At 37.5% G+C, this 24889-nt stretch overlaps 2 protein-coding genes across 7 annotated transcripts in view; both read left to right on the top strand.

Annotated features, from left to right (window-relative positions):
• aff4 (AF4/FMR2 family, member 4) overlaps positions 1 to 5411 on the top strand; it is a 47833-nt gene extending 42422 nt beyond the window's left edge. For all 5 annotated transcript variants that reach the window (XM_061739447.1, XM_061739449.1, XM_061739446.1 and 2 more), the window contains one exon: positions 1224 to 5411. In XM_061739447.1, coding sequence (XP_061595431.1) covers positions 1224 to 1351 — 128 coding nt within the window. In that variant the 3' untranslated portion in view covers positions 1352 to 5411. The remainder of the gene's footprint in view (positions 1 to 1223) is intronic.
• Positions 5412 to 8177: 2766 nt separating this feature from the next.
• shroom1 (shroom family member 1) overlaps positions 8178 to 24889 on the top strand; it is a 44117-nt gene continuing 27405 nt past the window's right edge. For both annotated transcript variants that reach the window (XM_061739440.1, XM_061739437.1), the window contains exon 1: positions 8178 to 8339. The gene's annotated coding sequence lies outside the window, so the exon portion shown is untranslated. The remainder of the gene's footprint in view (positions 8340 to 24889) is intronic.

Genomic DNA, 24889 nt, shown 5'->3' with positions numbered 1-24889 from the left:
CATGGATATGATTCACTCTCCAGCCTGTGTAAACACAGCTGAGGGAGGATGTGCAGTGACTAATGTTGACTTATTTATGATTTATTACTTTTCTTGTATCGTAAAAAATATTATTTTGCAAGCGGCTTCTCAGGAATATCCAATCCACTTTGTTATATCTACAGTGTTTTTACTGAGTTTAAAACAACATTCAGCTACGTGGTTAAAGCACAAATGTGGACAGATCAATATTTGATTTCACAGTTGGCAGCAAGTTGTCCGTCTTGTCTCGTTCTCTGCTGTGAGAGCAACTGAGTTTTCTGCAGGTTGCAAATACTGTTTATCAAGACTCCTACTGTGGTCTTATGACATCAATGGTGGCTTTTAAGACTCAAAATCACCTTTTAGTGCAGTAAAGTCTTTCTTTTAAGCACTCACATAATGCAGCATTTTTATGCAGTGAGCAGGATGATACAGGAGGGCTGCAGCACTTTTTAGATAAAAATTTGGTATATTTTAATCATATGAACCTGCTGGCCCACTAAATCATGTTGTATTCTGCAAAAACTCAAAATCTTAACTAGAGTATTTGTCTTATTTCTAGTTAAAATGTCTCATTTTTAGTCAAAAAATCTCATTACACTAAAACAAGAGTCATTACCAGAAAAATAACTTGTTATTTGACAATTTTCACCTGTTTCAAGTAAATTTTCACTTAAAATAAGTAGAAAATCTGCCAGTGGAACAAGATTTTTTTGCTTGTAATGAGAAGATAAATCTTGTCCCACTGGCAGATTTTTCTACTTATTTCAATTGAAAATTTACTCAAAACAGGTGCAAATTGTCAAATAAGTTATTTTTCTGGTAATGACTCTTGTTGTCAGTGTAATGAGATTTTTTGACTAAAAATTTGACATTTTAACTAGAAATAAGACAAATATTCTTGTTAAGATTTTGAGTTTTTTGCAGTGAAATGAAATGGAGTAAAGTTAAATGAGGGTAAAAATCCTAAAGAAATGTAGCTTAAAGCCAAAGCAAATTCCAGAAGTTGTGCTTTTACAGTCCAGGACTTAATGGACTGATGAATAAAATGATATTATCAAAACATTGGAAATTCAATACCAATTGATTTTGCACTGTAGGTTGTGTTGTTTTAGATTTTTAGAAGTTATTGTGTTTTTTTTACATTTTGTCAATTATTTTATCATCCTGATGACTCTTTTCTGCCGTCTTGATTTCCCCAGAATTCTTCTTGGAGTTGGACAAAGTGATGGGTCCTCTGATCTTCAACACCAGCAGCATGACAGAACTGGTGCGTTACACGCGGCAGGGCCTTCACTGGCTGCGCCTGGACGCTAAACTTATTCCCTAGCAAGGACTAGATATCTGCACGCTGCTTCCAGACACACACACACACACACACACACACACCTCTCAGCAACCAGTGCTCCAACAAACACACACACAGAACAGCTACGTACTGTACTCACACCAACGCAGTCACCTCTGCTCCTCCATGTCCGCTCACATGTGACGAACCTCTCAGACATATCTCCAACACTGTGTCCATCTCCTGCACCAGCTTTGCCAAAAACACAGAGCAGTTCAGAGCATTCACATCTCCGGCGGCAGCACACATGGAGACCAATCAAAAGAGAAAAGATCTTATCGCCCGGCTTCATCTCTCGGCATTCTTACAACGTTGTTCAAGGCCATGTTTTTATCTCTTTGGCATGAAAGCACTGGGCAAATGATTTATTATGAATACACTAAAACTGGGGTTTGGTTTATAGGCTACTTTGGCTTTTAACTTTTTATTTTACTTTCACCAAAGTACCTCGCAGAAACACCAAAGGTGCTTTAAATGAAGGTTTCTCTTTATCATTTTTGTGCCTTGTATTTGAGCTACAGGAAAAGTCACCAATAATATCTGAATAAATTATCTTTTTTTTTTTTTTTTTTTTTTTTCCTTCTTGCTTTAGCCACAGGTTTAATCACTTGTATGTGAATTATTTAGTCCATAATGAAAGCTGGCAACTTGTATCTTTTTATTGCAAAGAAGATGAAATCTTTCTAAGTTATCCTAAAACAGCGACGATGGTAAATCTGGATTCACACGCCCCTAAGACGAGAGCAAGAACGGCTAATGAGTACAATAGATGCATTCTTTTGAAACAACTATTTATTAATGGCCTTTTTGAACTCATGTATTCATTTTTAACAGCATCTTATTGGTTTATTTTTTCAGAACCACAAGCTGCTTTGTGCCCTGCTATCAGATGAAATATCGGTCAGATTTCTTTAGTTTTAGGGCCCCTACACATCAAGCTGACAACGGCCTGTTAACGTCAGGATTGTCGGCAGACATCTGTGTGTAATGTCAGTTCCGTTGGACCCCGTCAAATTTGAGTTTTTATCAGCTTAGTCATGCTTAATCTGTTGGGTCTGTCGGTGAGAGAAATCCTTCTGCTTGATTGTGCATGAACCTAAAATGCTCATTTAAAAAAAAAAAAGCAACAAAAAAAGTGCACAATCCCTCAAAATAATATTTGGTTCAAACTAAAGGGTTTTGATTCCAGATGCAACATTCAAACCGAGCTAGAGCTGTGTGCAAACCAAAATCTAAATTCAAGTACCTGAGTTTTCAAAGAGATAGGTTTCTTTGCATTTTTAACCTTATTGAATAATGGAAACTCTTCCCCCATGCTGCACTGCAAAGCTATGTTCTCATCAACTTTGCAACACTATGGATGTTATCTTTGTAGTTTATACTTTCAGCCCAGTAATACCAGGTGACAGACTGCTGCTTCTTCATCAGTTTGGCGTATTAGAACCCTTAACCATTCAGTAATCGCTCTCCGCTCTTTATGGAGCTGCAGGGACTTAACAAACTATCATTTTAACAGTGAGGTTTTCTGGCTTTTTCATTTCTTAGAACCCAACTCCTTTGAATTGTTTTCACACTTGTAGCTGCATTGTTCTAAAAGTATCCTGAAGAAAGAGTCACTTCCACTCAGTGTTGTTTTTTTCTTTTTTTTTTTGATCCGATTGTTTGTCAGAAGTATATTTTTCTAAGGAACTGCAGGGACTGTCATAAGTATTGAAGATTGTGTTCACATTCACATTGCAGATGTTGAAGTTTATCAAAACTGGCCCCGTTTCCAGTAATTTGGCACAAATTCATCTTAAAGCAAAGATGTTAGGATAAAAATGAAATGGATAAAAGTCAATAGTGATGGAGATTAGCAGTGTTGCATTTATACAACAGAGTTTTAATTCTATGACTGTATATCTCACAAAAGAAATATAAATACAATATAGAATCTATTTATACACTAAGCATGGTTTTTGTCTTCTAGCCAAGCAAATCCAAAATGTAGAATTGCAACAGGCGTGATATGAACAAGTATTTGTAATTGTTCCTATTTAAATTCTGAACTGAATCATGCTCGTCTTACAAGAAAGCAGATGGTACAGTAGGCTGAGTAGCATTGAGTCAATGAATATGCCTGCTTTCCAGATATATATATATATTTTTTTTTTCTTCTTTTTGCTTAAAATTATTTGTTTTGATCAATGCACATGTTGATGGCAGTGGTTTCCAATAAAGATGTTAATGATGTTAATTTATGTTCCAAGTGATTGGGTGTCATCTTCACAAGTTTGTTTAGTTTCTTTTTCTCCTTTCTTCTAAGCCGATGTCTTACCAAAACATGCTGGAAATGCTAAACCTCGTCTAAATAGTATTTGTGTAATCTTTATTGGTCTGTTAGTTTTAACTGGACAAGAAAGAGACACAACGTTTCAGAAAAATCTCTTTAAATTCCTCACTTCAAAATTAAAAGACAAGATTTAGTTTGGCCCACCAGTGACCGTGTTTCTTCTCTCTCGCTCTTTTTTTTTTTCTTTTCATTATTATTTTGTTTCCTTCATTGGCTCCCTGGCCTTTATTGCAAGAGGGGATACTGTTATTTTCTCTTACACTTGAATGAGAGAAGGTTAGAGGAGGTATTCTTTTAATCTATGCAGGATTTTTACAAAAACAAAAAGACCCTCTCTTCGTTTTTTTTCTGCCTCAGTGAGAAACCTGTTTTACTCAAGTGTCCAATGCCTTTAGCTTTTGCAATTTTGTGTACTGGTTTAGTATATGTGTGTACATAGATCTTTTTGTAAAACCAAACACGGATGGCTTTGAGCCATTTTGTACTTAAAGCTGGAGGTTTTCTCATACGAGTCCCTCTGTGGGTTTTGTAAGCCCAGTTAATGTCTTCATACACTGGTACATTTGGAAGCTGAGGTTGGCGCCTTGTGTTCTCTACGCTATCTTATAGACAAAAGTAAAAAGAAAAAAAACTACAAAAAAAAAACAGAGTTATTTTTAACAGTTTGCTACTCACACTTATTTATTTTTCTGCCTCTTTGCTTATTTCTTTCTTTTTTTAAGAAGTACCATTTTATGAAATAGGAAGATGTATATGTATTTGGAGTTGTTCATGATGAGATTTCATTGTAAGTAGTAATTAATTTTAATTCTAACTTGAAAGAATCCAGGGTAAGATAAGGTTTTTTGACATTCAGTAGAAAGATGTTAACACTTGCATGGTTCTATTTAAATACAATTGTATAAATTGTAAATATAACATTTCTTTCAGGGTGAATTTCTACTACAGGTTGACATTTTTATTAAATTAAAAAAAAAAAATGCTGTAAATACATTGAGATACTTCATGCACATTTTTTTTCTCGACCCCCGCCCCCCATCCATAGTTGTTGCAGATGACATCCCAGTCTGTTAACACTGTATATCAAATTATTTTTCTCTGTCCCTTTTCTTATGTGCTTGTATTCTTGGTTTTCCTCTCAACTGTATCTCAGTCGCTACATAATCTTTAATGTCTCTAAATCCAAGTGTGAATATTTTGTCTTCTCTGTATTTGATATGGAGCCGCGTACTTCATGAATTGTATATTGTGGAGCTCATGGAGACGGATGGATGGATGGATAGCATGTACAGTCTATTGTCTGTTTCTTGCTCAGAGAGGTGTATTTACTATGTGTCCCTTTTGAACAATTGGTCCAACATGTCTTTTAAAACCGAGGTATTTCTCCACTCTTCAGAACAGTTGTAGCAGTTTATGCAGTATGTTGTATAACACCTCTTTTCTAAAAGTCGTCTCCTAAGTGAGACAAGCAGCATACACTATGTACAATGAACTAAACTGGGCTAGTTTTAAGAGAACTGATGACAGATGCTATATATGATGGATGCAATATGATTCAAGGTACTCATTGAGTTTGATCTTCAAACTTGGGTAATGTAATTTAAAAGCATTCTTGTGAAGTGAGTATTAATTGTGACTAATGAGAGTCTGTCCTAAATATTCTTTGTATTTTGCCGTATTGAGAATAAAATATATATGGATATGTTTAAATGTGTGTAATTGATTTTTGTTAGTACGATGGTTATATGAATTCAGTACGTCTCTTATGCTTAACAGCTTCAATCTTGCAAGATGGGGGTTAAGTTTAAAATATTTTACTTAAATTATAAAACCCTTTGAGATCCTTTAGAATTTTTCCTCTTGTGATGTATTTTATGCAGTTAAGCATTTAAAAAAAAAGCCAAGTATGAGCAATCAAAGTTTATCTATAGCGTCTAACAGAAGAGTAAATATCTTCACACGCTGTTTATCAAATCAGAGGGGACGCTGCCAAAAACTGAAACAAGTCCAATGGACAAAACTACACTGGTTAGAAATTAAACTATTTAATCACAAAGTAAATAATGTCATACAAGGTTGCACATACAGGACTGTCTCAGAAAATTTGAATATTGTGATTTTCTGTAATGCAATTACAAAAACAAAAATGTCATACATTCTGGATTCATTACAAATCAACTGAAATATTGCAAGCCTTTTATTATTTTAATATTGCTGATCATGGCTTACAGCTTAAGAAAACTCAAATATCCTATCTCAAAAAAATATAATATTCTGAAAATCCTAATCTTAAACTGTAAACCATAATCAGCTATATTAAAATAATAAAAGGCTTGCAATATTTCAGTTGATTTGTAATGAATCCAGAATGGATTACATTTAATTGCATTACAGAAAATAAAGAACTTTATCCCAATATTCTAATTTTCTGAGACAGTCCTGTAAATACAGACATTGAAAAGACTGATATCTGGGATTTGAAAACTCAGTAATGGACCGTGGCGAGACACACTGTTGTGATTTTTGTAAAACCTCCATGTGTTTGTTAGCTGATGGTTCTCAGTTGGAAAGTTGCCACCAAGTGGACGGAGCTGCTATTGTCTAACATTCATTCATTCATTCATGCATGTTGATGTGTAGGTCCAGTTACTATGAGTCCTTTTCGACCTGGAGGCCATACACTGGCGTGAACAATGGTAAGTGTCTTAAAGTGTTAGCGGGGATATTCTACAGGCTTCACAAAGCTTAACATTTAGTCATGTGTAATTAGACTTTAAGAATGGACCGGAGGCTCAAGGATCTGAGTTTAAAGGGGAAAAAAGTAGTTGTATCTAGATAAGGTTCATAATTTAAGATAGCTCTAAAAGTCACATTTTATGTTCCTAAAAGCAGCATTTTTAATATACTGTGTTGTAAGCAAATGCAACACTGTTTGATTACAGTTATTCTTGTTAATGCTTATTTTATATCACCATGTTATCCAAATAATTTAAGCCCAGTCTAATTCAGAAAGGGGGGAAAAATGTGCTAAGTTAATCTTTCTGAGCAAGTAATCGCAAAACTATTCAAAGTAGTTTATGTAGCTTTGCATTGCAGAGCTTCTTAGAAATGATTAGCTGCTCTCAATCAACAACGTGCTGCATGCAAGCCTCAACTCTTATGTAGACCGTTATTGTAACAATGATTCAGGTTTTTATTTTTGTTACTTTTTATTGGGTTCTAGGTTTCAAAGATTGATATTTTCATATCACTATCATGGATGCTTTATCAAAGAAACTGACTGTGGGCACAGACATCCAAAAAGGCCAAACTTGTCTCAGTGAGAACCAAAACAACCAGAGATGTTTGGTTGTGTAACTTTTTGATAAGGAATGCTGGTATCTTCTCATTTTGATCGTTACTTTTTATGGTTAGTCTGTCTCATTTATATCCTAAAAATACGATTTTGAGTTACATTTGGTGGCTTTTTTTCATCTTTATCACAAACGTTTTTTATTTGTACCTATCTTGAACTATTTTTAAAGTTTTGTCCTAAATATATCTAAATTGTCACATTTCCATTGCATTGTGCACCATTCTGTAATATAAACTATATTTAAGCCATAAGACCAATGCCCCCAGACTCCCTACATTTACAGAATTTAATTATTTAAAATTATTTTTTATTTTTAGATCAAATTGATTTACAGGTCTGTAATAATGTAATAAACAATGTAATAATTTCCTGAAAATGTAATAAAATTTGCACTTAACTCAATCGAAAATGTAATAACTTCACCAATAATGTAATAAAATATCCTGACTGATATTGTAATAACATTTTTACCGATAATGTAATACCTTATTGATAATTGATTACATTTTCAGGTGGGTCTTTTTTTTTTTCCAAAACTGATAATGTAATACTTGACAAATAATGTAATATATATGTTCATTTTCAGTCCAGAGTTCTACATTTTGTGTTTTAAGTATCTAATAATGTTATATATGCTGGATTTGAAACACCAGAATGACTATTGGGTTAAATTGCAGACTTCGCGTACCATGTAATAAATTCCCAATAATGTAATAAGGTATTACATGTTACATGTTATTACATAATCCGTCAGGATATTTTATTACATTATTGGGTTTTATTACATTTTGAATTGATTTTAGTGCAAATTTTATTACATTTTCAGGAAATTACAATTTAGGGTACTACAAGGTCCCCCTTTGTTACATTCAGCAAAATCCTTTATTCTGCCACTGCTCCGGTTTAGTTACTGTCTCCTTCGTAAATTTAAGATCATCAAAACAATACAAGGGGAATTCACTTTTCCACCGCCCCGCCCCTAAACCAATCTGACCAATAGGGTGTCGAGGCTTCCACAAGTGCCCGCCCCCTCCGGCCGCTGATTGGTCGCCTGGGCCGTCCGTCACCTCTCATCCGCTCCTCTCGCCACCCGGCGGAGAGGTGAAGCTTAGTGGGGACTGGAAGCTCATTAGAGACGGTGTAAACACATCTGTCACACGAAGAGAAAAGTGACCCGTTCCTCCAGAGCTCGAGTTTTTATTCCGCTGTCGTTGACTCCAGAAGTGGGGGACCCACCCGAGGGAGACGAGGAGAGAAGCTGAGCAGAGACGGGACTGGAACAGGTAGGTGAAGGTGACTCCGCAGCAGCGGCAGGTGCAGCAGGTACCAAGCCTGATTTATGGTTCCGCGTTAAATCGACGGCGTAGAATACGGCGTAGGTAACGCGGCGACGCGCACCGTACGCCGTAGGCTCTGCGTTGGTGTGACGCGGACCATAAATCAGCCTTCACCCGGAGTTTCGGTTGGCAACTCTCAGCCTCTTGGTTAATGTTTACTGCAAACACGGACATAAGTTAGTTATATTAGAGCAAAATAAAGGATATAACATATATAACAGTGGCAGATATAACAGTGGACGTTTATATACGGAGTGTTGTTTATAAAGTTCGTCTTGTCCTTGAATAAGAATAAGCGACATCTGCCTTCAGTTCAGCAGCACTAATACATCTCCAACAGTTTTCTTTCTTTCTTTCTTTCTTTCTTTCTTTCTTTCTTTCTTTCTTTCTTTCTTTCTTTCTTTCTTTCTTTCTTTCTTTCTTTCTTTCTTTCTTTCTTTCTTTCTTTCTTTCTTTCTTTCTTTCTTTCTTTCTTTCTTTCTTTCTTTCTTTCTTTCTTTCTTTCTTTCTTTCTTTCTTTCTTTCTTTCTTTCTTTCTTTCTTTCTTTCTTTCTTTCTTTCTTAATATACAGTAATATTACATACTAACACAGGCTTTAATTAGCTATAAATTGGTTCTTGGTGGTCAAATACAAGGTATCTGATTATTAGTCTAAATTAACAGTGAAAAATTAAACTCGACACCTTTTCATAATTTAGGGTTATTATGACTTGTGGGCCAAAAAAAACAACAATATTTTAAATATTACCCTGGACTTTAGATCTGACTGCCCAATCTACTATAATACAATATATTGTAAGGACCTATTGCAGCCCTAACTACTGTTATCAGCACATCTAACTACTGCCACAGTTAAGACTTTAGTCCCTGCTGACTGAAACTACTGACATTTTCCCTGCTTAACCTCATCTCCTTACCTCAAATTGATACCTGCCTCTGAATTATGCACGGAGGGCCTTTTTGCCAAATGAGTAGCCTATGTTTTATTTAAAGTACGAACAATAGGCACAATGGCAGTGGCAGAGTTGCTCAGAGAGAAATGTGAGCCTGGTGTTTTGTGCCGTGGCAGAGACCAGTGCTGATGGGGGCCGGTGTTCTGACATTTTTTGCTGCTTTGCCAACAAATGCTCCCTAATGGTTTTTTTACCTTTTGCAGAGCTACAATTTTACTGTGTTTTACTCCCTAGCACACTTCTTTGCCCCCAAGTGGTCCTTGTCTTTTGCCAGGCCGTCATTGTAAATAAGCGATATAATTGAGTTTTTTTCCTCTTTATCATATAATATTCACAAAGTGTAATGCAATTCGTGTAGTTTATTTTGAAGGATCAACTACTCAACGTCCCATATTATCCACTTTACATCGTGCAAGAAATGATGGGCGTGGCAATCAAACTTTGAAAATCGACTGTGCGCGTGCGCAGAACCACAAAGTAGCATTTCGGTACGGGGAGCAAGGATTGGCAGAACACCGGTGGTCAGATGTTAGTCCATGTTCCAGACCAGATATCAGCACCACTCAAGGTGACCAAACTTGCTTATGATTTTTGAAAATATCTATGTCTGTAGATGATATTCTGGTATGATAACCTTCCTGAGTGGCAGCTGTAACATAGTTATCAGCTCATGAAGTTACCACCCTCTTCAGGTTCATTGATGATTCTAAATTGGGTATATTATACATTTCCTGAATCCTTATGATCCTGAGAGTATTCCAGTTTTTGTATTTTTTATTTTTTGTATTTTGTGTCTCTAATGTTGTTTATAAAACTAAGCTGGTTCTTTATCTCATTGTGGTTCCTTTATGTTGTGTATTTGCATGATAAACACCAGTTTGTGACATTAGTGGCTGTTATAGTTTCATAGGAGCCTAATGATGCTCTTCTAGTTTAAGGCTCACAATGACCTGCAACAATGATATATTATGGGGTATATTATACATTTACTGAATCCTTATGGGCCTGTCAGTATTTAAGTTTTTGTATTTTGTGTCTCTGTTAATCCTAGATGACACAGGGCTAAAAGATAGTATATCATTTAGGCGAAAATTGTGTAAAATTGTGTGTTGTTTATAGTTTAAAGAGCTGCGGTGACCTCTATGTTGGTCAGAAAGATTCACATCTTAGCTGTACCTGAGTCTAAACCAGGATATGCAGCAGAATCTAAAATGTAATTTTCTGAAGGGGGTGGGTAACTTCATGAGCTGATCACTATGATCCAGCTGCCACTCAGGAAGGTTATCATACCAGAATATCATCTACAGACGTGGATATTTTCAAAAATCATAAGTAAGTTTGGTCACCTTGAGTGGTGCTGACCAGTGAAATTTTGGGCTCTGGCCCGTGGACTAATGTTGGCTGATGGGGGCCGGTGGTCAGATGTTGGCTGCTCTAGGAGCACACTGGGCTCTCTGTGCCGGCTGCCGGCTGCCAGGCTCTGCCAGGGTCTGCTGTGACCCCGGAGGCTGCACAGAGACACACACAAGTTAATGCAGATCAGACCTTCATGTAGGTGGAATGCTTGCATATATGCATATACAAGAGTGCGCTGACGCACAAGAATCCAAAAGCGCCCACATAAGTACTCGTTGGCCCACATCCCATTTTATGTCTCATTGCTCGGGCGACGTGTCAGATAAAGAAGCAGCCCAGCACTTGACACACACCACTGGACATTAATACAAGCATGCAAGCATGTGGTTATACACACATTTACTAATATCACACAGGTGGTAATGTTGCTCAAGAGAAGGTTGTTTTTGTGTGTGCAGGAAGTTTAAAGAATAATTAACGCCGGAAACAAAAGGTGGAAGTAAACAGAAGGGCAAGGCTGAAAAATAGGAGGGTCATAGGGGCCATTGGTGTAAATGTAGCCCGGGTGTTAAATATCATCTCTTTCATCATCCATGTCTCTTTCTCTAAGGAAACACAAAGAGTTAAAAAACTAAATATATACAGTAGTGCAGCCACAGAAAAGGCGACTGCCTAAGGTATTTTTGGACTCAATGGGAAACTTTCCTATTGGTTATTTGATTTTATTTTTTAAGTAGTGAAAATGAAAGTGAAAACTAGTACTTGTGTGAGTGGTTTTGACTCAGATGTTTTGCCCGCTGGTCTGCAAGGATGAACTAACGTGTCTTGCGGTGTGGGATGACTTCAGTGTTGACATCATTTCTGATACTACAATGTGACACTGAGGCCCAGGGAAGAAACAACAACTCACCAATGAGGAAATTAATCAAATCTTGGCCGATCGAACGCAATTGCTGTGAAGCTAGATGGAGCAGAAACATGTTAGAGGCTTAAATCACTAAACACCTTATTCATTTCAGTTATTTTTACCCTCATTGTTCACAAATTTAATGGAATATAATTGCAAGCTTGTGATAGTCTGCATCCAGCTTTGAACCTGCATGTAAGACTTTCACCAGCCCTGATGTTTCCAGGAAAATATCTTTTCCCAAAAGACCTGGCTGTAAATAGGAAGAATTCATTAAATAATAAGCATAAAAATACTTAGGAACTACTTGAATCTGCTACTCTTTTAATGTAGCAATATACTGAAATATTTGAATGAGATTGGGCCTGTTTGATTAAGTTTAAGGCCTCTTTGCTGGCTTAAGTCCACTAAATACATTATCAGTGGAGTAAGAGATTTGAGGGGGGAAAAATCCTCGCTATTCATGACAAAATCTGGGGGATTATGTCATGCAGAAGTTATTCTTTTAGAGCTTTGGTACACCATGGTGATACTCAACACATAATAATGAATCTCTAGTTAAGATGGTTTGGTTAACATATTCTGCTTTGTGATCATTTTATCAACTGCATCCTTGAAAAGCCTGTGGAGGTGATTGATGGACATTTGAGCATGCATAGATGTGTGCACGCAGGTATTCAGGTATTTTAGTATTTTATTTGCTGTATGAGATCATCACAGTAACTACCAGGACAGTTGTATGAAATGTTGATAAGGAAATCGGTGTGAATTATCTGATTCTTTTAACTGAGAGCATACAGGAGGAGACCGGGCATCTTCAGCTGTCATGTTGAAGTTACAACTTCTCTAAATGTGTAATAAGTAACATTAAATAATACACACAAAAAAAGTCCAAGGTAAAGTGTCACTCTGCGTTTACATGCATCAATACTCCTTTTAACACCCGAATATTGGCAATAACCCGAATTTGCACGGCCATGTAAACACCAATAACCCCTTTGAATAACCCGAGTTTGCTCATATTCTGGTTTTTAAAAACCCCAATATGAGCCCTGGGTTACTCCTTTTAAAACCCGAATATTGGGTCATGTAAACACCAAATGGAATATCCCCATCAAACGGAACAGGAATTTGTTTTCTGCACATGCTCTGTTCACAAGGAATCCTGGTCTTTAGAGTCCAGGAAGTTCTTATAAACACGGAGAAACCAAGACCAGGAGGAGACTAATCACTTCATAAATATAATGAAGGATATGAACATTTCTGCATTTGTAGACGCTAGAAAGTACCGGGATAGCCAGATTTAAAAGAAGGTGAGAGAAAAGTTGCGTGAAGCAGCATTTGTTTTGAATTTGGATACAGGAAGAAGAAGCAGAAATGACGGGAATTGCGTTATCACGTTCTCCGTGCGTCGCTGGTTTGATCCAGATATCCTGAATGATTCATTACCATGTAAACGGAATATTCTGAATGTTTCAGTAACCGGAATATTAGCAATAACCCCAATTTTGACTGCATGGAAACGTAGTGACAGATGATGCGAACAGAAACATAAATTGGGAAGTACCTAATGCCTTAGCAGTAAAATGCTAAAAGTTGGACTAACTAATGAGTTTCTATTTTCCAGTAACCTTTAACCAACCCTTGTTTAGGACATATTTTTTATAGCTACTGATGTTTTGGTGTCAATTAATAATAACCTTGAAGAAAATATTGGTCCCTTAACTGAAGCTGTTAATGATATACTGAAAAAATGTGTGGACTAATAGAGGAAGAGAGAGTACAGAGTTGTTTTTTCCAAGGATGTGAATATGTTCCTCCATTTCTCCTGGACTTGGACCACCACCTGCGTGCAGCAGGTTTAATACATGTGGACACGTCCTCCTCCTGCAGGGCCGACATTCCACACACTACGGGGGTCCTCGTTGGGTTGACTTTGAAAGAGAGACATATTCCCAATCCCAACTTCTCTTTCTCAACATTTTGCCTTGGTTCCGGTCTATTTGAGGATTGTTGCATGCTGGGGGAATGTTTTATTTTCTTTCTAATTTGGGTTTTGATCACTTTTTTTGTGTGTAATTGTGATCTCTTGTCAGATCCTCCCTCTTTTGTTGAAGGAACTGAAAGGCCTGTTAAAGCTCTGTCTAACAGATGGACATAAAGGAGAATAATGGCTTCCAGAGGTTATCGCTGGGTGATACTGGACCTCCCGAGGAAGGGCTGGGAAGTGTGTGCGGTTGTGTGTCTGCTCTGACAGGACCACACCCACTCCATTGTACTGCCCAATAAGACCCTCATTGTGATACGGCCGTGTCATATGACACTTAGGTATTAGTGCATGTGTGTGCAAGAGTGTGTGAGTAACGTACTGGACTAGGCTTTTAAATAACACCCCCCCTTTTTTTCTGTTGTTGAAGATGCTGATCAAACCACAGCAGGAAAAAACATACAGTTGAGATTCTTAAGTCATCCTTCATGTTGAAAATATTATTCTAAGACAGTTTAATGTTATCATAGAACCTACGGTGGCTGAGACCCGCCATTGCTGAAAATAAAAGTAACGCTGCAAACAGAAACAAACGCCGCTGCAAATTAAAGAAACGCTGCAAATAAAAAGAAACGCAGCTGCAAATAAAATAAATGCTGCAAATAAAAAAAAACGCCACTGCTAATAAAAGAAACGCTGCAAATATAAAGAAACGCCGCTGCAAATAAAAAAAAAAACGACGCAAATAAAAAAGCCACAACGGAAGTGAATTACCGGGGACTATTTTTGCTGATGCACCGGTGTTTTTTACGTGAGAGGAGAAGTCCCTGACCACCACACACAGTCTCAACTTCACATTCATCAATTTAACTATTGTTACCCACGCTTTAGATTATTCTTGGCATTGTTATTAATGATAAAAGCAACAAAAACAACAACACCGGTGTCCTCTCACATAAAAACCTCGGTGCATCAGCAAAAACAGTCCCCGGTAATTCACTTCCGTTGTGGCCTTTTTATTTGCGTCGTTTTTTATTTTATTTGCAGCAGGGTTTCTTTATATTTTCAGCGTTTCTTTTATTTGCAGCAGCGTTTGTTTCTGTTTGCAGTGTTACTTTTATTTTCAGCAATGGCGGGTCTCGGCCACCGTATAGAACAGTATCATAAACATATTTGCAACCTGGAAAGAATTCCTTCTGGCCTTTAGTGGCATTTGCAAGCAACCACATTTGAGATTTTTCATTGTTCTTAAGAAGAACGGCCTAGAGTTGTTGTTTTGTTTTTGGTCCATTTCTGGTAAACAGAATCAAATGCATTTTGATATTTACCTGCAGCATTTTGTTGAATTAATAGGAGCACTACAACACATGAAACCAGGACACATGAAAATGTTGCTGCCCGCAGAAAAACTATCGGGACAAATGCAAATCATATGCACAATGTTTGACTAGCAACTTCAGCAGCCCTTTGCACAGAATGTACTGAATTTTACTCTGTTCATCTTCAAAACAGGGAAATGGGAAGACTGACATTTTGACTAACTCTAGCTTTTGTGTTTTGACAAAGGCATGCAGTCTGTGGGGCTGATGTTTGTGTGCAGCAGAGCCCGGTAATGCCCGGTGTCAGAAGGTCAGCGCTCAGGTTTCATAGGCCTGATGAAAAGGTGTGGGTGAGGGGTTGTCACCGAGACTTGAGACACATTAATAAGGCTGTGATGTGGACTAATAAACCAGGCATTTACAGCTGTCTGACATGGCTGGAAGTAGAGGCTTCACGGGTCTTTGTGTGAGTGGGTGTAAATATCCTGTCTGAGCTAAAATGGCTTTTGCACCTGGGTAGCGAAGGAGCTATTAGAGTCACAATGAGAAAGTTAACGCAGGGCTGAAAGAATTAGATCCGTTTTGGATCGCTTGTGAATTATTTAAATAATGTTTCAACCAAAACTGACAAACATTGTTTGAAACCAGCCTCTCAAACTGTTTTCTTTGTTTTTCAAATTATAAGATGATTAGGGGAGTTATTTTGCTGCTGTATTCCATTTCAGACATGTTCGCTAATTGTTGTAAGGTGGTAACCCACCCAGCTGGATTCAATGCAATAGCACATCGTAAGAATGGTCAATTCAGTAGATAAAAGGGTGATTTTTGGGGGGCGTATTAAAGGAATTGGTGATGATCACTCTATATCACATCAGCGCTGCCACGGATTGGTCGCCACTAGGGATGGGCGGTATGGACTAAAAAATGTATCACGATAATTTCTGGCATTTATCCTGATAACAATAAAAATGACGATTAAAAAAAAAAAAATAATAATAATAATAATAATAATAATAATAATAATAAATATTTGTTGGCGCCTTTCTGAGCACCCAAGGACACCTTACAAAAAACATAGAAAATACGAATAAAATACAACAGGAAATAAAATAGAATACACAAAATTCCACAAAAAAACCAATTCAACTCCACCTTTGTAACTATAAATCTATCACTACATTCAGTCTTTGGAGCCCCCAAATCACTGCTCTAAATGCTACTAAACTACACCAATTAAATTGAATTGATAAAAAACAATTAAATTAGTTACACCTGTACTGCAAAACTGGAATGACTCCTCGCTCTCAGATCCGTCTTTCTTTCTTTCTTTCTTTCTTTCTTTCTTTCTTTCTTTCTTTCTTTCTTTCTTTCTTTCTTTCTTTCTTTCTTTCTTTCTTTCTGGCTCATTTCCTTCCTTCCTTCCTTCCTTCCTTCCTTCCTTCCTTCCTTCCTTCCTTCCTTCCTTCCTTCCTTCCTTCCTACCTTCCTTCCTTCCTTCCTTCCTTTTACGTTGTGCGTGGATTTAACGCAGAACCATAAATCCGGCTTTACACAAAAACGTCATCAATGGGAATTTATCGTTTTTACCGCGAGATGACACATTCTTACCGTGGGGATTTTTTTTGACGGTTTATCGTGAACGGTAAAATATCACCCATTCCTAGTTGCCACACTGCAACTTTGCTTGCCAGGTTACAAAGTCCAAAGTGTGCAGCACTGTTTTCTAGTGAAGTTGAATCTGAGTGTGATTTGTTTTACAGTCTTAAAACCCCTTCACGGCCACCCATCCTCCTCTTCCTCCTCCTCCTCCTCTCACTCCTCTCCTGGTCAGAGGTAGGAAACCTGCACCGCAGGCAGTAAAACAAGCCCTTGGGGAATAGATCCCCAACAGGTGGCAGATGTGCTACGAAGCACAGTGGTGATTAGAACTCACTTGACTCCTCCATGATCAGTAAGATCGGGTTACTGTATAACTTTCAAAAGTAGGACGATTAAAAGTTAACACTAAGTAATTCAAGCATCTTCATCATAGAACATCAGGCTCTATATTAACCGGAGGTGGAGGTGTGACTGTGTAATTATCATTAGACACACATTTGTCATTGGAATAATGTGCTGATGTAACAGATGTAATTATAACAAAATTACCCTTGTTCAACCTGCACTTCATGGTACCAAAGAATAACTCTATTTGGGTAAAATTACAGTTTTCATTATCATTGTTACATCGTTTGCTTTATATAGCACCGTGCAGCATAAAGTAGAAACGATTGCTCAGGATTCCTTTTAGCGATTTTTGCTGTTAGGGAAAAGGTTGTTTGCGATGACATTGGTGCGGACCTAAAAAAAGGACACAGTTTAGTTAATTGAATCAAAAACTACTGGTTTATGTCTAAAAAGGTTAATGATTTTCCTTCAGCTGTGCGTCAAGGTTAAACAAAGTTACAAAGTAACTGCAGATCTCTCATGACATTCAAAATTCTAATTTAATGTGTGTGTATTAAATGTGACGGGTGAGAAGAGACAGTAAACAGCAGTGAGAAGGTTGATAATTTGTCCGTTGCTTGGCTTTAATTTTATATCTCCTTTTACGATGCCAAATGTTAAACTACATGATCAATAACAAAGGCCCCCGTTGTAATTTTTAGAATTTTTAGTGTCCTTTTTAGAAACGTGGGATCATTTAGATTCTGTTGTTAATCTTGGGATGGTTTATATTCATTATTCTCATTTCAGAGATGATATTGCACCATGTTCTCACATTAGCTGAAAACATACTCTCAAGGTATCAGGTTTTCTAAAACCTACCATTGCTGAAGGCATGGGCTTTTGAATTACACATTATTTTTAGTGCTTGGTGCATTTTACTGTATCAAATTATGCCTCAAAGTGTAGAAAACTGTATTTTAACAGCAGTCTGGATTGAAAACCTTATCAGGCCCTGCGTGGCTGATAAAGTTTCCAGGTGTCTCAAAGTCCCAAGCAGCTTGAGAAGAGACGTCATTCTTGGTATAATAGTAACATAAGATTACAGATGAACTATCAGTGACATAATGTCTATTACAGTAACTTACATAACTCTTGCTCATGTCAAAGTGCAACATGTTTCTCATGAAAGCAGTCATATTAGCAATAAGGCTGGCTGTTCTTGTTATTTAATTTATCAGCGGATAAAAAAGATGTTCAGTCAGATCTTTTGTTGAGCTCAGTGTCAGCCCTGTTGGGGCCTGTTTGGGATGTGAATATTCACTGGTGGCCCTCACACAGAGCCTCTGTCTGCCTGTTGGGTTGTTTTGCAATTCAAATCTCTGGCGCAACACTGAGCAAATGCTTCCTTATTGTCCTGAAGAAGCTGGTCTACGGGGCAGCGTATCCTGTATCCGTGCTGCCCTTTTCATGCTTCTCAAAGCTTCCTGGCAGGTATCAAAAGAGAGATTAGAGGCATGTCTGTTACCTGCATCATGCCACTTTAGATGGTGGGTTGTAGGAATGGGCGATATTTTACCGTTCATGATATACCGTCAAAAAAATTCCCCACGGTAAGAATTTGTCATCTCGTGGTAAAAATGATAAATTCCCGTTGATGACGTTTTTGTGTAAAGCCGGAAAGAAAGAAAGAAAGAAAGAAAGAAAGAAAGAAAGAAAGAAAGAAAGAAAGAAAGAAAGAAAGAAAGAAAGAAAGAAAGAAAGAAAGAAAGAAAGAAAGAAAGAAAGAAAGAAAGAAAGAAAGAAAGAAAGAAAGAAAGAAAGAAAGAAAGAAAGAAAGAAAGGATAAATTCCCGTTGATACGTTTTTGTGTAACAAACATGGAGGATCTGAGTCATTACAGTTTTGCAGTACAGGTGTACTAATTCAATTGGTTTTTATTAATTTAATTTAATTGGTGTAATTTAGTAGCATTTAGTATTCTTTTAGAGCAGTGTTTTGGGGGCTCCAAAGACTGAATGTGGTGATAGATTTATAGTTACAAAGGTGGAGTTGAATTGGTATTTTTTATCATTATCGGGATAAATGCCAGAAATTATCGTGATCAATTTTTTAGTCCATACCGCCCATCCCTAGTCGGTTGTAATCTGGATTTTGACTATATTTCCTTGTCATGATATTCTCATGTTTCCTGCTATTCCGTGGCATGATCAGAAAGCTGCATCTAACACCATGAACTCCATGTGACGGATCCTGCTATCTATAAAACTCCTCTCATATATTTCGTTACGTGTTTGGAAAGAACTTCACCTTTGATCCTTGAGAGACTTGAAGACAGACATCGTATTGAAACAGGAAACTCTTGAGTTTGTCTGAGTAAATAGGAGAACTGAGCAAATACTTATTTATAGGACTTGTCTTAAAGTAACATATCCCAAAATACTTATCCAGCACCCTGAATGACTTAATAGTAAATAAAACACCTTTAAGTGTGTTCAGGCTTCATCCTTCATGTTGAATGCTAGCGTGTACACCTGTGCTTCGCAGCAGCGGGGGACTGCACCCTCCGAGTCAGGAATTTGGGTTTTCCTTCAAAACCAGCTTGCACAATTTCATTGTTCTTCCAATTTCTATTCACTGCTTATAATTGTCTCACATTAGATGAGAGCAGAGGAGCAGTAAGGTCAGGAGAGGAATGCTGTTGTCCTGGAGCTCCGCCGCACATTTGGTACAGTAACTCGACTTCACCCTCTCCAGGAGGTCGGACAATTACGAGAAGGCAAAACACCCTCTTCTAATAATGCAGTCTGGACATCTCAAAGGGAATAGGATAGCGTGTTGACGTCAAAATGCAGGATCTGTATGCGTGCAGAGGGAGGTGAAAGGTTTTTGCTCTCCCACGGAGAGTAATCTGAGTAAGCAACGTCTGTAGTCATAGTGGTTCCACCTGTTGCTGCTAAATTGAATAAATAGTTTTCTTAGGATGTTCTTTGACCCAGTGTTATGCTAACACCAGCAATTCATGCGTTCATAATTGGTGCTTAGGCGCAAAATTCGCCCCTTGTACGTTATTAAGCTGGCACGTCTTCCCTTGCATATTCCTCTCACCTCGGGATTAGATATTTAATGTCATTATGTAATAGGTGTTGGAAGTAAACCTTTGTCCTTATGATATAACAAAGATCAAGGATAGGCATGTTTTCTGTTGTTGCAAAACAAAATTAATCCACGTTCAGATACGTGGATGGAACAAAGCTGATTGGCTGTGATAAGAATTCCTGATCCATTCTGGGTTTCTTTCACTGTTTTTTTTTTTAAATATCTTATCTTTTTTCTACGTGATCCTGTGGGTTAATATGTGTTTAATCATTCTGCATGAGGAGTTTTACTTTCCTAGGAAGTGTGCCACCGACTTTCCTCTTATCAGTTATCAGTTCATCTTCCATCTATGTAGGCCGACAAACTACTGATTACATCACTGCACAGGGAAATGTAAAAGTGACATTTGAGTGTGCACAGAACTAAAAATATCAATATTTTAAAGAAACTTTTCGGGGTAAATGTTTAATGATATATTAAGCGTTGCACGTGTTGCATGATTAAGTCATGAAACAGCGTGGTGCCCCTGGCTAGGGCGTGGTTCTGTTAACAAAATAAGTAAATAAGTAGGGAAAGTTTTAATGTTTGAATGACATTTGCCTATTTTATGGTCGAATGGAGGGCTGTGTACTGATTATGGGAGCGTGTTTGCGTTACCTGCTCTACCAGTTGCTTATCAAGCACGTCCTCTGCCAAGCAACCCCAACTATCAGAGATAACGCATGGCTGCCATGCCACCATAAACGTCAGGTGTCTGGCCTGCTGATACTGTCTATGTGCCTGTTTGCCCAGTGTAGATAGTACATGGTTTTATTTAATGGTCTTTTATAGTGTTTGATGTTGAAATTGTCTGATATTGTCTGACGTATCTGTTTTATTCTTTATCAAGGAGAATTGTGTAAAGGAAGCACGACTCAAGGCTCACAATCTGAGTTGAAGTGCATAGAAAGAAGTGTTGGACAGGCAGATGGAAAGTTTTTATTACTGCGATAGGTAATAATAGCTGATTGTGTGAAACTTAATTCAAGGGTTCAAATCAGTTCATGAGGATGACGTTTTGTAGTATCATTTATATAATGCTCATTGGCCTAATGCTCACAAATTTATTTTCCACAATTCCCTGAAGGTTGGGATTAAAATGAATTCCGTCCAAGCAACCAGGTCACACCTGTGGTAAAAGATGGTGACGTGCCACTCTGTAACAGAATAGATGAGCCCGTTAGGAGCTTTTGCCTTGAGTTTTACCATCATGGGTACAATCTGTGAGGAGAACAGTACCAATGGTGCAGATGTTTCTCTGTGCCCTCTGCTTTGTCTGTCTGCAGTGGGACAGTTTTCCCCTGATTTAATTCTTTTTGGCATGACATTCTGTATTTAATTGCCTCTTTACTGAAATGACATGAACTATATAAATGCTGTTCTGTTTACTTGTTTAATATTTTCATCGTTCCTGTAAAGACAGAAGTAGGCAGCCGTCCTCCCAACAAGTAAAGTCTCCTTTCCTTGTTATGGCTCACGTGGGTCGAGGAAAAGACACTTGTGGTCACAGCTCCTGGAAGAGATTCCTGCAATAGAAATCCAGCTGTGAGTTAGTTATTAGTGTGGGATTCTGGTTTGACAATTCAAATAAAAGAAATCCTATTTCATCAGTTAAGTTATAATAGAAATAACTTATTTTTTAGACATTATTTTATTTTATTTACTATTCAATTAAATCTATTATCATACATTTTATTGCAATAACAGCAGTTTAGAAAGTAAAGTTAAACACCAGATATTCAGTGTTTCCAGTCTCTAAAATATTAATTTTGTAGTTTGCACCAGTGTTTCAGACACTTAAAAAATATCTCTATGTTCTGAAATTGTATTGATTAAACAATAATTTCAATATCTTTCTTTTTTATTATTTTATAACTTCCCCCCTGTAGTTGTCACCACAGATTATCATTGTTTCCGCATATTGATTTGTTTTAACGACAGACGCTCCTCCTGACATAACACGGGACTAATCACTTGTTGAGTGAAGTGACAAACGTGGCTCAGGGGAAAAGTAATCGGTTTAGTCTGCTGAAAAAAATGCCTTTTCAGAGACAATTGATGGATGAAACTAAACCAAACGAGCTACACCGGTCTCAAAGACAATGGAGTTCTTTTTTTTTCTCCTGAAGAATAAACTTTTCCTGTAATGATGGAGTCATTGAGATGTCTCCCACCTTTAAACAGGACGTGGCTCATTTGTTATTGTGAGTGTTTTGTTTTTCTTGCAGTGTTTGTCCTCAGATTCCTGACACTAGGGGGGAAACGCTTTAACATATTGCGGTAAAGTGCGCTGGTGTAAAGCCACGGTGGTGACACCGTGAGATGTCCAAGCTCACAGCGACGGTAATTAATTAATTATTTAAATATTATGCTGTGCTGCAGGAGCAACTCCACATAAAAAAGAAAATGCACAAGTTTAAGCAGGTAAGATGATTCATTATAAATTCCCTGGTAGCCGGTCTATAATGTATTATATTTATCACTACGTCGCTTTGCAAAGCCTTGTTCACTTGTTTTAGTTGTTTGTTTGGCACATGGCAGTGACGTCATGCCAGAGCGCAACCCAAATTTGACTAAAGAAAGAAAAAAAAGATGGAAGAAAGGAGAGCGAAAGATGTACTATAATAGATGGATGCATAATAGAGGCAGTATGATAATCATACTATATACATCTTCACATAAGGCCTCTACTATCACATATAAGTGTTTTTCTGTGTGATATATATATATATATATATATATACAAACACATATGAGAAAGAGAGAGAGACTTTAGTGACTGAATATAAATGGTTACATTAAGCTGACACTTAAGGATAAATCAAATCTAAGTTGTATTACTTTACATAAAGCATGTACATTAATGTGATCATTTGATTGTTTTGTTGGTCCTTTCATGGCCCCTAGTACCAAAAAAAATCTTTAAAAAACACAAAATACCGTGCTGCCGTTGCAGGTTTGAATCCCGGCCTACGCACCTTTGCTGCATGTCATCCCCACTCTCTCTCTCTAGCCCCTTCCTGTCTGACACTTGAACAAAGGACCCAAAAAAATGTTTAAAAAATAAATAAAATACTGTCACCTTGAAATACTACGGTATACTGTATACCGTCACCATGCCGTACTGTAAAATCCCAAACATCCTACTTTACAGCCCTGTTTGCTGCCACTTGTTGTCAGTATCTGAATAACGTTATCTCTTGCTTGGTGGAGGTGTGAGTTATATCCCATGAACCTCTTTAATCATAAACCACCTTGCATCTGATGAAAAACTTCAACTTCCTCCAAGAGATTTTTTGATTTGATTTATTTTATTTTTGTACATGTAAAAAAGAAAAGAAACAACACTACATGAGAAGTTTAAGAAAACAACACAACAAAACAAAGAATTTCATCCTTTAAAACTTGCTATCTTGATTTACATGTGCCAAAAAAGGAGTAGGAAGAAGTGTAAACTTATTTAGTCCTACCCCCATTCACTGATAATTTAACCTGTATTTATAAATATTCACACACTGTACTCACACTGCTAAATAACAGTATTATTATTATTAATATTTATATAAATTTACTTATTTACACTATACTGGATCTGCTCTATATCTATGTATATCTACTTACACACATAATCACACCACACACGTGTATATATATATATATATATATACCCATACATACGCGCATATACTCATACATACCTACAAATTGTTTTCTGCTTAATAAAAGTATGTGAGACGCAATTTGAAATCATTACTTTGCTGCACAGTTTCCAATACTCCAGTTGCTTCCACGGTTCACTGTTTTCATAATCAGTTCACCCAGGTCAGCATGTTCTTGGCTTTTAATGTACATACCAAAGATTAAAAAAGATATCCTGCAGAAATGATGAATTTGCAGGTTCAAATGTTAGACTAAAGCCATACGACCATATATATATAAACACACTTACATACAAATAAGACTCAGTAGCCCGCAGCTAGTGCAGAGGAATTCCTGCAGTATCCAGTTAAACTCGGCGTTGGCAGATCATATTGCAAATCCCTGGGGGTCCTTAATACAAAAGTAATTGTCTTTGCAGAGGTCAGCTGAAAGTAAGAAGTTTGTCAGTGGCTGAGGCCTGTGTTTGTGTCCGACCAAGGGACACGGTAATTTAGTGTTAATGGTTGACCACAGCTGTTTAAACTGCTCCTAATACACTCTTATTGAACCTGTTGCATTTAGTTTATTTGTGTCATAATACAATAAACTATGTATATCTGAAGGACTGTTAGCAGTAAGCAGCCCTGGAGAAACAGAAGACCAATTGCACATACACACATGCTTCAAAACATGTATATGAATTCAGACAACATTAATAACCTTTGTTAAAAACCTTAAAATTCAACTAGACCAAAGGTTGATATTGTCAAGTAAGTATTTAGGCCAGATCAGGGCAGGAATGCCGAGCTTATTAGAGTGTGACAGCTTGTCTTGGTCAGCTAGAGATTTTAAACACTAATGTGAGCACTGCCCAGCAACACACAGCCAGAGTTTCTCTACATGCTACACACACACACACACACTGCCGACGGAGTAGAGACGGTTATTTGTGTTTGACATAAACAGACAGGAGGAGCAGCTCTGCAGGTGTCGGTGCTGTTCCCTTTCCCCCCGCCAGACGCTTCGCCCCGTCAGTGCTCAACGCCACACGACTTCCACCTTTTCAAAAGGAGCTTCCTCCGTTTCTGTTTGATCAAGCATAATAGGAATATTGTCTTTTAGGCTCAGTGGGAAACAGAACGTGAGAAGGGATGCTGAGCATCTATAAATGTGCAACACCTCTTGTAGATGTTTTGTGTTTTCATGTCGTAAAACACTGTACTTGAGTTGAGACCATGTTGCCATATGTTTACGTCAACCCTTACTAGGG

The sequence above is a fragment of the Cololabis saira genome, chromosome 14 (assembly GCF_033807715.1).
Source record: "Cololabis saira isolate AMF1-May2022 chromosome 14, fColSai1.1, whole genome shotgun sequence".
Taxonomy (NCBI): Eukaryota; Metazoa; Chordata; class Actinopteri; order Beloniformes; family Belonidae; genus Cololabis; species Cololabis saira.
This window is presented reverse-complemented; position numbering and strand designations above follow the sequence as displayed.